The sequence below is a fragment of the Schistocerca nitens genome, chromosome 4 (genome assembly GCF_023898315.1).
Source record: "Schistocerca nitens isolate TAMUIC-IGC-003100 chromosome 4, iqSchNite1.1, whole genome shotgun sequence".
Lineage (NCBI taxonomy): Eukaryota > Metazoa > Arthropoda > Insecta > Orthoptera > Acrididae > Schistocerca > Schistocerca nitens.
In genome coordinates, this window is record NC_064617.1 from 386,228,721 (window position 1) to 386,242,716 (window position 13,996).

The 13,996-nt window shown below is 40.8% G+C and overlaps 1 protein-coding gene across 1 annotated transcript; it reads left to right on the forward strand.

Annotated features, from left to right (window-relative positions):
• Positions 1-13,127: 13,127 nt before the first annotated feature.
• On the forward strand, positions 13,128-13,532 carry LOC126252324 (uncharacterized). Its single transcript, XM_049953209.1, has 2 exons — positions 13,128-13,298; positions 13,389-13,532. Exons 1-2 carry the CDS (start codon positions 13,128-13,130, stop codon positions 13,530-13,532), a joined length of 315 nt encoding a protein of 104 aa, XP_049809166.1.
• Positions 13,533-13,996: the final 464 nt, after the last annotated feature.

The following is a 13,996-nucleotide window of genomic DNA, read 5'->3' on the forward strand; positions in this document are numbered from 1 at the left end:
ACAAACCAAACTATTATACACCACACTTACTGTCACTACATATATTTTATTTCTGAAAGCATATGATTGTGCTATAATTTGATACAATGTTCCATAAACAAGAACTAGATTATAAATGCTTAGTAATGTCAAGCTATAAGCATTATGAGAGAATTATAGCTGTGAAAAACTTTTGTGTGCCCATACCCCATTCAAGTCACAAAGATGCGGAGCTTATGTTGAGTCACAGATGGACACCATAAAAAAACTGCTATCCATATGAACTTTCAGCCAAAGGCCTTATTCTAATGTAGCAAATCCTGGACACTGAGGCCAGGCTGTGACCAACTGCATCTGATGGGAGAAGCAATGTGGGTGTTAAGGGTAAGGAAGAGGCTGGAGTGGGGAGGGGTAAGGAGAGAAGGATAGTGGCGAGAGAGGGCATAGTGCTGCTTGTATGACCATGCAGGTATGTGGTGAGTACAGGATAGGGTTGCTAGATGCAGTAGTAACATTTTTGAAAGGGGGGGGGGGGGGAGGGCTGGCAAAGGTGAGAAATAGAGGAGGGGGAAAAGGAGAGAGAATAGTAGGTATGTTGGAGGAATAGAAGGCTGTGAAGTGCTGGCTAGAGTGGGGCAGAGAAATGGGTAGGTGGGTGAAGGACAGAGATTAGTGAAGGTTGAGGCAAGCAGAGTTATGGGAGGGAGAGTTTCCACCTGTACAGTTCAGGAAAGCTGGTGTTGCTAGGTAGGATACAGATGACACAGGCTGTGAAGCAGTCACTGATGTGAAGCACAGTGTGATGAGCAGCATGTTCCGCAGTTGGGTAGTCGAGCTGTCTCTTAGTCAAAGTTTGGCAGTGGCCATTCATGCAGACAGACAGGTTGTTGGTTATCATGCATACACAGAACACAACACAGAAACTGCAGCTTAGTTTGTGGATCATGACTGCTTCAACAGGTATCCCTGCCTTTGATGGGATAGGTGATCCTTGTGATCAGGGAGGAGCAGGTGGTAGTGGGAGGAAGTATGTAAAAGGTCTTGTATCTGGGTCTATCACAGTGATTTAGGCCATGAGGCAAGGGGCTGGGGGCAGGGGCAGAGCAGAGAAGTACAAGGATATTGTGTAGATTCATTGGGTGGCAGAATACCACTGTGGGAAGGACAGAAAGGATAGTGAGTAGGATATTCCTCATTTCAGGGCACAATAAGAGATAGTCTGATCCCTGACAGAGAATGTGATTCAGTTGCTCCAGTCATGGGTGGAACTGAGTCACAGGAGGAGTGTTGTTCTGTGGCCAGATGGTGAAAACATGGGAGGTGGTAGGTGACAGCAGAGACAAGGCATGCAGACCTGTTTCTGTACAAGCCTGGGAAGGTAGTTTCAGTTTGTGATGGCCACAGTGAGACCCTTGATATATTTGGAGAGGGATTACTTGTTACTGCAGGTGTGAAAGCCATGGGTGATTAGTCTGTATGGAAAGATCTTTATGCTGTGGTACAGGTGGCAGCTATCAAAGTGGAGGTCCTGCTGTTAGTAGCTTTGATAGAGACATGGGTACTGAAGTAGACATCTTTGAAGTGGAGGTCAGCATTGAGGAAGAAGATTGAGGATGCTGGGTGATGTGAATGGAGAGCAGGTATTGAGGTTCTGAAGGAATGTGGATAGGGTGTCCTGAGCCTCAGTCCAGATCATGAAGATATAATCAATGAATCTGAACCAGATGGGGGATTTGGGATTCAGGGTACTTGTGAATGATTCCTCTAGATCAGGGCTTAACAACTGGCCTGTTTTGAGCACGAGTACTCGCGTCTGCTCAGGCACGTGCTCGCGAGCAGGTGCAAGGTCGCGGAGTAGGGAGGGAGTGGAGGGAGGGGAAATGCGCGCGCACGTTTGAATGTGATCTCGCATTCTTAGCAGATTTAACTAGCCATCTGAATGCTTTGAACATATTACTACAAGGTAAAGATCTGCTAATTACTCATTTCATAGATCGAATACGAGCTTTTAAAATGAAATTGACACTTTGGGTGAGTCAGCTGGAAACAGGAAACCTAGCTCATTTTCCTAAATTATCATCCATGCAAGATGTTCACAAAGACTGTGAACGTTATTCACATAGTTTAGTTGATCAGCGCTTTCAAGATCTGACAGCACTATACAGTGATTTTGATCTGTTCTCTCCATATTCAGCCAATATTTAAGAGATTCGTCCTGAGCTGCAGCAAGAAGTTACTGACCTGCAGTGTGACAGAGACTGCAGAGACAAATTTCAGAACAAGAAAAACATTTTGGAATTCTACAGACACTTCCCTCAGGATAGATTTCCTCGTTTGCACAAACTGGCGGCTACAATAATATCAATGTTCGGTTCCACGTATGCTTGGGAACAACTGTTCTCTGCAATGAAATGTAACAAGACGCGCCTAAGAAACACATTGTCTGATCGAAATTTAAACTGCACGCTGCACCTAAAATGCACAAGAACAATTACTCCAAACATAGACGCAATTGTAAAGGGCAAAAAGTACAAGATAACCGAGAATCCCACACTTTAGTGACACATTTTATTGTGAAACAGTTCACAAATTAATGCGAATGTAAAGGCATACACTAAGCTAATAAAATTATGTGGCATGTGTACATTCTCCTTTATTTGTTTCATTTGTCGCAGTAATAATTCGTGAGTGATATCCCTGCAGGTGGCCGCGGATTTACATTGACTGGCGGCAGCTGTTGTGTGCCCCATGTAACTTTCCCCACTCTCCGCTCTGGTCCGGTAGAGGGGGTAGCGTGCTCACGCTGCTCCGTGCTCGCGCCTTGCTGCTCACAGCTTGCTCCGCGAGCACGTATGTTGTGGAGCCCTGCTCTAGATGATCCTTGAATAGGTTGGCATAGGATGTAGTCTTGTGAGACCCCATTGCTGTACCATGTATATATTTTTTTGATGATGCTTTCAAAGGTGAAATAATTGTGTGTTAAGATGTAATTGGTCATGGTGACCAGGAAGCACGCTTTAGGTTTCGAATTAGTCAGCATTGAGGGAGGTAGTGTTCAATAGCAGCAAGGCCATGGACATTATGAATGTTAGTGTAGAAGGAGGTGGCATCTAGAGTGATGAGCAAGGTGCTCTTTGCTAAAGGAACAGAAACTGTGGAGAGTTGTTGGAGGAAATGTTTGATATCTTTGAAATAGAAAGGTCAGTAATGGTTATTATGTTGAAGGTGTATATCCAATGGGGATGCAGTACTGACCACACTGGTGCATCCAAGTTGGTTGGGTTTATAGACTTCAGGAAACATTTAGAAGGTAGGACGGCATGGAGTGATAGTGGTGAGGAGACAGATAGATTCATGAGAGTGGTTCTGAGATGAGCCTAAGGATTTGATGAGGAACAGGAGCCTCTGTTGTTCAAAAATGGCTCTGAGCACTATGGGACTCAACATCTGTGGTCATCAGTCCCCTAGAACTTAGAACTACTTAAACCTAACTAACCTAAGGACATCACACACATCCATGACCGAGGAAGGATTTGAACCTGCGACCGTAGCGGTCACGCTGTTCAAGACTGATGTGCCTAGAACCGCACGGCCACACCGGCTGGCGCCTCCATTGTATTTATGGAATAAGGCCACTGTGGCAGCATCTGAAGATGGACAAATCTGACAGCTGGTGGAGTCCTTTCACTAGGTAATCCCTACAGATAGGATTATAAAGTGAGGATCAGTTGTTAGGGGATAGATTGTAGTTTTTTCTGCAGATATAAGGTTAGCTTGCATGATGAGTGATTCGGGAAATGATGGTGAGTCAAAGTTTGATGTTAGGAAATCCTGGAATGTTACTAGGGGGTGATTTGGGGCAGTTGAGAGGATCACTTTTGGATGGAGGAGAGAACTGACACATGCAGGGTTCAACATTGGCTTTGTGTTGAGTTTGATTGGTACGGTTGGTGGCGAAAAAGTGTTTCCACTGTAGGTGCCAGGAGAAATAGAGAAGATGTTTAATACAGCCTTCTCTCATTTTCCTGGTCTCTACAATAGATATACTTTTTTACCACCAATCCTACGTCTCCAAATATGCCAAGGACGTCACTGAGACCTCCACAGACCGAAATTACTCTCCCACACATATACAGTAACATATCTCTTGTGCCTTGTCCCTTCAGTCACCTACCACCTTCCACATTCCCACTGGCTGGCCACAAAGGAGCATCCCCTTATGATTAAGTTCCACCCAGGATGGGAGCAACTGAATCATTCTGCACCAGCGTTTTGACTATCACATTTTGTGCCCTGAAAGGAAAAGTATCCTACCCACCATCCTTCCCACCCCTCCCACAGTGGTATTTCATCACCCTCGCAATATCCTTGTCCAACCCAACTCCACCCCTCTTCCCATCCCCTTTCCTCTTGGCTCAAATCCCTGTAATAGACCTAGATGCAAGACCATACATCCCCCCACCATTACCTACTCAAGTCTGGACACAAGCAGCATCTATCCCATCAAATGCAAGGCTACCTGTGGGAGCAGCAATTTTATCTACAAATTAAGCTGCAACCTCTGTGAAGCAGTCTCCATGGTCATAACAATCAACGAACTTTCTTGTCAATGTACTTCACCAACAGCTCTGTAACTTAAGATTTTATTTTATTTGGAAGGTTATTAGTTTCAGCATTTCACTATGCCATCTTCAGGTCCCATATGCATCTCTCCAAATAAATGAAAATGTCATATAGTGCCATAAATCCGTGGCTGCCATGAATTCAGTCATTATACTAGCGCATCATTGAAGACTTGATAGCAATCCAAGCTAACAAGTCTTCAAATGAAGCACTAGTGTAATGGTTGAATTCACAACATCTAGGGATTTATGGCACTTTATGACATTTTTGTTTATTTGGAGAGATGCATATGGGACCTGAAGATGGCATAGTGAAATACTAAAACTGGCAGCCTTCAAAATAAAATAACATCATAAGTTACAAAGCTGTTGGTGAATTTCATTGACACTGACAGTTATTTAACCAGCCAATGGTTCCTGTCCATGGTGGACCAACAGAGAACAAGCTCTCTTCCCAGCAATGACAGACTGTGGCTAAGCTGTGACAGTGACAGCTGGACTACCACTTGAAGAACATGAGCCCCAACATGATGTGCTCAATTCAATTAGTGCTTAAAATTCTGTGTCATCTGTATTCTACCTACCAAAACCAGCTTTTACGAATTGTGCAGGCAGAAATTCTCCCTACAGTGTATCATATAGTCCTGTAACACCAGGTCTCAACTTCTGCTAGTTACTGTCCTTCATCCAACTATCCTCTTCCCTGCTCCTACTCCAGCACCACACAACATTCTATTCCACCAACACACACACACACACATAAACACACAACTCATTTCTCTTCCCCCCACCCCACCCCCCACCACGCCCACCACTACTTGTTTCCTTTTCCACTCCCTCCCCCTCCACCAAACTTTCCTACTGCATGTAGCAGCCCTACCCTTTCCCTGCAAGCAACAATACAACCTAGCCCTCTTTCTACCTGCTCCAGACTTCCTTATCCCCTCTACCTAGACTGTTTCTCACCGAAGGTGCATTGCTCACAGTCTGGCTTCAGTGGCTAGTGACAGTGGTCATGTGTATGTGTGACAGTGACTAGATTGGATTGTGGAAAAAATGGACTGTGTAAAAATTGGGACTTTGTATGGGCTCTGATGACCGTGCAGTTGAAGGTCCCACAAATCAAACATCATCATCATGAGCATGTGTGAACTGTACCTGTATGAAAGTTTGTGTGTTTTCTACATTAGAAGAAGACCTTTTGGCTGAAAGTTCACAAGTATAGCGGGCTCTCTGTTGTACCTGTCTGTGATCTAACAATTTCTCTACATGGTGAACAGCAATCTATTGTTGTTGTTGTTGTGGTCTTCAGTCCTGAGACTGGTTTGAAGCAGCTCTCCATGCTACTCTATCCTGTGCAAGCTTCTTCATCTCCCAGTACCTACTGCAGCCTACATCCTTCTGAATCTGCTTAGTGTATTCATCTCTTGGTCTCCCTCTACGATTTTTACCCTCCACGCTGCCCTCCAGTACCAAATTGGTGATCCCTTGAAGCCTCAGAACATGTCCTACCAACTGATCCCTTCTTCTAGTCAAGTTATGCAACCAACGTCTCTTCTACCCAATTCTATTCAATACCTCGTCATTAGTTATGTCATCTACCCATCTAATCTTCAGCATTCTTCTGTAGCACCACATTTCAAAAGCTTCTATTCTCTTCTTGTCTGAACTATTTATCATCCATGTTTCACTTCCATACATAGCTACACTCCACACAAATACTTTCAGAAACGACTTCCTGACACTTAAATCAATACTCGATGATAACAAATTTCTCTTCTTCAGAAACGCATTCCTTGCGATTGCCAGTCTACATTTTATATCCTCTCTACTTCGACCATCATCAGTTATTTTGCTCCCCAAGTAGCAAAACTCCTTTACTGCTTTAAGTGTCTCATTTCCTAATCTAATTCCCTCAGAATCACTCGATTTAATTCGACTACATTCCATTATCTACAGTTCATAACCAATAGATTGTAGTCAGAATCCACATATGCCCCTGGAAATGTCTTACAATTTAAAATCTGGTTCCTAAATCTCTGTCTTACCATTATATAATCTATCAGATACCTTTTAGTATCTCCAGGATTCTTCCATGTATACAACCTTCTTTAATGATTCTTGAACCAACTGTTAGCTATGATTAAGTTATTCTCTGTGCAAAATTCTACCAGATGGCTTCCTCTTTCATTTCTTTCCCCCAATCCATATTCACCTACTATGTTTCCTTCTCTCCCTTTTCCTACTCTCGAATTCCAATCACCCATGACTATTAAATTTTCGTCCGCCTTCACTACCTGAATAATTTCTTTTATCTCATCATACATTTCATCATTTTCTTCATCATCTGCAGAGCTAGTTGGCATATAAATTTGTACTACTGTAGTAGGCGTGGGCTTCGTGTCTATCTTGGCCACAATAATGCATTCACTATGCTGTCTGTAGTAGCTTACCTGTACTCCTATTTTTTTTATTCATTATTAAACCTACTCCTGCATTACCCCTATTTGATTTGTATTTATAACCCTGTATTCACCTGACCAAAGGTCTTGTTCCTCCTGCCACCAAACTTCACTAATTCCCACTGTATCTAACTTTAATCTATCCATTTCCCTTTTTAAATTGTCTAACCTACCTGCCTGATTAAGGGATCTGACATTCCACACACCAATCCATAGAACGCCAGTTTTCTTTCTCCTGATAACAACACACTCTTGAGTAGTCTCCGTCCAGAGAGCCAAATGGGGGACTATTTTACCTCCGGAATCTTTTACCCAGGAGGATGCCATCATCATTTAACCATACAGTCAAGCTGCATGCCCTTGGGAAAAATTACAGCTGTAGTTTCCCCTTACTTTAGTGTTGCAAGGCCAGATCAGTTAATCATCCAGACTGTTGCTCCTGCAACTACTGAAAGGTTGCTCCCACTCTTCAGGAACCACACATTTTTGTGGCACCCCAACAGATACCCCTCCATTGTGGTTGCACCCATGGTTCAGCTATTGGTATCACTGAGGCATGCAAGCCTCCCCCACCAGTGGTAAGGTCCACGATTCATGGGGGGGGGGGGGGGGGGGGGGGAGAGCAATCTGTACTTTTCATAATATTTTAGTCATTCTATTGTAGATTTGTCATTGTTTGATACAAGTAATCAAATTAGTTGATCTACTTTGGAACACTGTTGTTTACTACCTATGTGCAACAGTATACTTGATTCTCAGTCTTACACACAATGGTTATACAACAAATATTTACTAATGTAGAACCATGTTTATTGGAATTATCTTACAAAAACTTATGAATGAATATATATCTTGTCATAGTATTGCGTCTGAAGTTAATTAGAGGTTTTTACTATGAAGTTGATTTATTTGTGATATTGTAGGAAAAGGTGTACTCACACATCACATTTACTTAACGCTATGGAATTGTAAACTACAAATATTACACAGTTTACAGCAGATGGTACTTCTTTCTTTGTCTGTATCCATACATAAAGACGCTCCTGTCAGTCCTAGATAACGTACTGCAACTCATCATGATGAGCTGAAACACTTTTTAGTGTCTGTTCCTGTGGATGTGTATTGTGAGAAGTGCTCAGCACTGATAAGTTAATTGATATTTATTATCATATAACTGCAGTAGTTACACATGAATCAAACACAAAGAATTGTATGCTTACATGAAACCAAAAATATCTTATATGAACATTTTGATTATCACTACAGTTATTATTTATACTCGAAATTGCTGTATTATTGATATCCTGAGAAGATACACTACTACTCTATTGGTTTACAACTTATATGAAGCTGTATCAATGCTCAATGAAGGAAATTTGAGAAGCCATGCATATCTCAGAACAAAACATATATTTGTATGAAATTTAATAGAGGGAAACATTCCACGTGGGAAAAATATATCTAAAAACAAAGATTCTGTAACTTACCAAATGAAAGCTTTGGTATGTTGATAGAGATAATAACAAACACAAACACACACACAAATTTCAAGCTTTTGTGACCCACAGTTGCTTCATCAGGAAAGAGGGAAGGAGAGGGAAAGACGAAAGGATGTGGGTTTTAAGGGAGAGGGTAAGGAGTCATTCCAATCCCAGGAGCAGAAAGACTTACCTTGGGGGAAAAAGGGACAGGTATACACTCGCACACACACACACATATCCATCCGCACATATACAGACACAAGCAGACACTGACACTTGTTTACGTGAAGTAAACAAGTGTCTCCACCTCATCCCTGTGTGATGAAGCAAGCTGGGAATTTTTTTACTTCCCCTCTTTGCCATTTGCCTCCTTAAAATTCATTTCTTCATTTTTGAACTAATTACCATTAAGATACTGCATTTTCATAAAACAGAAAGGTTGACCCTCAGTTTTAAAGAATGTAACATTAGATCTAATTTTGTTCTTAGTTTTACATATGTAATTGATTTTCTAATTCATTTTGACTATTTCTAGTTAGTGTATTTTGTTATAGGGCGAAATCAGTAATTGTTTCATAACTTAAATTCTATTGTTGACTTAAAATCATATAAATTCTGTACTAATTATAAACATTTGGAGGAACAACTAATAGTGAATACTAATAGTGAACACTATTAGTTGTTCCTCCAAATGTTTATAATTAGCATAGAATTTATATTTTTTTAAAGCTGACAATAGAATTTAAGTTACGAAACAACTACTGATTTCACACTATAGCAAAAGATACTACTAGAAATAGTCAATATAAATTAGAAAATTTGAAAGTGAGTTAATCAATGGATTTTATTTTCTAACAGAATTAGAAAAGGAAGAACCATGTATTGATGTAGAGAAATGTAGGGTGCAGAGAACAATGCTAAAAAGCTTACAGATAAGCATTCCACAAGGAAGTGTCATAGGCCTTCTGCTGTTCCTGATCTGTATAAAGTATTTAGGACACAATCTGAGTAACCCTCTTACATTGTTTGGAGATGATGCTGTCATTTATCATCTAGTAAAGTCATCACAAGATTAAAATCAATTGCAAAATGATTTAGGTAAACTGTATGCATGGTGTGAAATGTGGTAATTGACTCTATGTAATGAAAAGTGTGTGATTATCCACTTGAGTACTAAAAGGAATCCATGAATTTCCAGTTGCATGATAACATCATGAAAAGGATAGTAGCTGCTCACTGGACAGGAGAGATGTTAAGCTGCAGATAGGCACGACATGAGGACTGTCAAACAAAGCTTTCTGGCAAACAAGCCTTTATCAGAGTAAACAACATACACACACACGTTGTTGTTGTTGTTGTGGTCTTCAGTCCTGAGACTGGTTTGATGCAGCTCTCCATGCTACTCTATCCTGTGCAAGCTTCTTCATCTCTCAGTACTTACTGCAACCTACATCCTTCTGAATCTGCTTAGTGTATTCATCTCTTGGTCTCCCTCTACTATTTTTACCCTCCACAGTGCCCTCCAATGCTAAATTTGTGATCCTTCGATGCTTCAGAACATGTCCTACCTACCGGTCCCTTCTTCTTGTCAAGTTGTGCCACAAACTCCTCTTCTCCCCAATTCTATTCAATACACACACGACTCACGCAAATGCAACTCAGACACACATGACCACAGACTCTGGTTGCCAAGGCCAGACTACGGCAGTAGCGCATGACGGGAGAAGCAACTATTGGGTGATGGCGATACGGAGTAGGCTTGGGTGGGGAGGAGGAGGGATAGCTGGGCAGAGGTGGGGGACAGTAAAGTGTTGCTTATGGGAGCATACATGATGTGGAGAGAGGATAGGGCAGCTAGGTGCAGTTGGGAGTATAGACGGAGGGTGGGGGTTAGCAGAAAAGGAGAGAGTTAAAAAGACTGTGGGTGCTTTGGTGGAACAGAGGCCAGCTAGTTCACCGGACTTGATGTCTCTAGATTTTTTCTTGTGGGGAGTCATAAATGACATTGTTTATAAAGATGTTCCAATAACACCTGAAGAACTACATGTAAGTACAGCCCAGTGATACCATTATCAAACAAATTCTTAGCACTAGTAGCACAACAGAAATAAACAAACCAGAAAGTAATCACAAAACTCCCAATAAGGAACCAAAAACGAACTTGCCAACCTTACGATGCACCAGAGGGCTCCTTCTGTATGCCGACAGTCATGGAAAAGATCTATCCAGATGTTTTCATGAAAGTATGCATTCAAAGAATTCAGTTTTTGCGAAAATCAAGATTGGTCCAATGTTAAATGCAATGGTGGAGAATATTACAATAGAAACAACTCAAATGAACAAAGATGCTCACATTGTGATTATTGGCGGTGCCAACGATATATATAAAAATGAAAGCAAGACAGCCCTGTGAAGTTTCCCTAACATATTACCAAATCTATTTCAAATGAACATTGTCATCACAAATGTGCCAGTGTGACATGATTTAACACTGTGGTCGAATGTAAACAAAGAGATTCAGCACTACACTTCCAAGCTAAAGAAACTATGTGATAAATTTAGCCATGTACATTTGATAGACTTAAGTAAGGTGAGTCATGATGAACACACAAAACACGGATTCCACTTAAACAGGAAAGGGAAAACCAAGCTAGTTTTCCACATAAGCAAACTGTGCAAGAAAGATAGTGTGGAGAAAGCTCCAATTGCTCTGGGCTACAACCACAAGTCTTTTTTAGAATAAATGACCATAATAATAGTTTTCAGGGATGTATTTCGGATATGACTGAGTCCCATTCATGGAAACAAAAGCCAGGCTGTGAAATAAGAGATCAGTCATTGCAGGACAGTTCTAAAAAACCAGCATATGTAAAATGTCGTAAAAATTGTAACTCAAACAATTTTGATTCATGCAAGATGGTAAATAAACAAGAAGGGATAACACCCTTAAAGTTAATACACTTAAATGTGTAATATCTCAGAAACAAAATTGACGTACTACAAATATTCATAGAGGAACACTTGCCACATGTACTAGTAATAACAGAACAAGGGCTAAAATGCAGTGAAATAATGTATTATAGATTAGAAGGCTATGTACTAGCAAATAGTTATTGTAGCCAAAACCATAAATGTTGTGGTGTGGCAGTTTATGTTAATAAGAATATAGAAGCTAAAAAAATTTCCTTTCTTGAACACCACACCAAAGAAGGATCAATTGAAATGACAGGTTTTGTACTCCACTGTAACGATCTTAAGTTACGAAAGCATAAAGTGATTGGAGTATATAGGCCTCCAAATGCTGCTGTAACACTGTTTATGGATAAACTTAGTAACGTTGTTGGTCAGGACAGTTCTAATGACATCACTATATTAGGTGACTTTAATATAGATGCATACTCAAGTAGTATAGTAATCTTGAACCTCAGTGATGTACTGACCTCATACAATCCTGTAAATATAGTGAACTCTGACACCAAAGTACCAGACACATGTTCCACTAGAATAGATTATGTTATAATCAACAAAGATGTTATAGGTTAGGTAAATTACAGTAACTTAGATTTTCTTTATTCTGACCACTTCTGTCAGGTGACAGAATACATAAATTCAGTTGTGCCTGAAATAACAAAAACTGAGCTACAGAAACGAATGCTGAATACCTCAAATAGTAATGCTCTTAAAGACAAACTAGCAAATGAGAAATGGGATTCTGTGTGTGAAAGGGTCGGGTGAGAAATGGAATGTACTCTACTCTATCCTACTGCATCATTATGAATATAATTGTCCAGTCAGAGAAATCCAGAAGGTAGTTAAAGACTGTCAAAATGGAAGTAATCCTAGACTAAAACTCCCACCAAATCTGATTAGGCTCAGGTAGGGAGTACATGGTCTAAACCAGCTTTATGAAGCCTACTATGCAGGTTTTCAAGGAAAAATACAATAGGGCCAAGCAAACTTTTAAAACTGAAATTGTTAACCTAAGGAAGTAGATTAACAGCAAAATAATAGAACAGTCTGACAACATAAGCAAAGCATCTAGGAAGCTGATTGGCAAATACAAAAAGGTCCCAACAAGATGAACATGGAACCACTCAGCTTAAGACATGATGGTAACATTATAAAAAACCCAGATACTCTATGTAATATTTTTAATAACTACTACATTTCTGGTGAACAGCCAATCCATATTATAGATTCACAGGTAGAGACCCAATGCCATCTCACCCAGTGTACCAAATTTGAATTTGTGGAAATGAGCCGGCCGGAGTGGCCGTGCGGTTCTAGGCGCTACAGTCTGGAGCCGAGCGACCGCTATGGTCGCAGGTTTGAATCCTGTCTCGGGTATGGATGTGTGTGATGTCCTTAGGTTAGTTAGGTTTAATTAGTTCTTAGTTAAGTTGCATAGTGCTCAGAGCCATTTTGTGGAAATGAATAAGCAGGAGATTTGCATGGCAATATACATGCTAAAGAAAAAAAATTCATCTGGATGGGATGGTGTATCCAGTGCTATTACTAAAGTGTCCTTAAAAGGAATCTCTAAACCTCTTACTCACCTGGTTAACTGCAGCATTTGAGAAAAAATGAATCCAACAGTTCTAAAAATGAGTGTAATGAAACTAGTGTATAAAAAGGGAAGTAAGGAAGATGTATCCAACTATAGACCAATATCACTAATTCCCACTTTTAGTAAGATATTCGAAAGCATTATCCTGTCTCAGCTAAGTGACTTTTTTACAAAACATAAACTGCTTGTAGATTTGCAGCATGGCTTCAGAAATGAGCCAAGTACAAGCACAGCAGTTACACAGTTCATCAATTAATTTTACTGTCTGTTGGACCAGAAGATGCAGACTGCAGGTATATTTTTGGACCTGACAAGAGCATTTGACATGGTAAACCATAGGGTACTTCTTAAAAAGATAAAATCATGTAGTACTGGGGATCAAGCCATGAATCTTCTAACCACCATACCTGCTGAATCATAAGCAAAACACTAAATTGTCATACAAACTAATAAAATCATGAACTCCCAGTCCACCAGTGAACCTGTATTACAAGTTGTACCACATGGCTCAATCCTTGGACCCGTTCTCTTCCTTATACACTCCTGGAAATTGAAATAAGAACACCGTGAATTCATTGTCCCAGGAAGGGGAAACTTTATTGACACATTCCTGGGGTCAGATACATCACATGATCACACTGACAGAACCACAGGCACATAGACACAGGCAACAGAGCATGCACAATGTCGGCACTAGTACAGTGTATATCCACCTTTCGCAGCATGCAGGCTGCTATTCTCCCATGGAGACGATTGTAGAGATGCTGGATGTAGTCCTGTGGAATGGCTTGCCATGCCATTTCCACCTGGCGCCTCAGTTGGACCAGCGTTCGTGCTGGACATGCAGACCACGTGAGACGACGCTTCATCCAGTCCCAAACATGC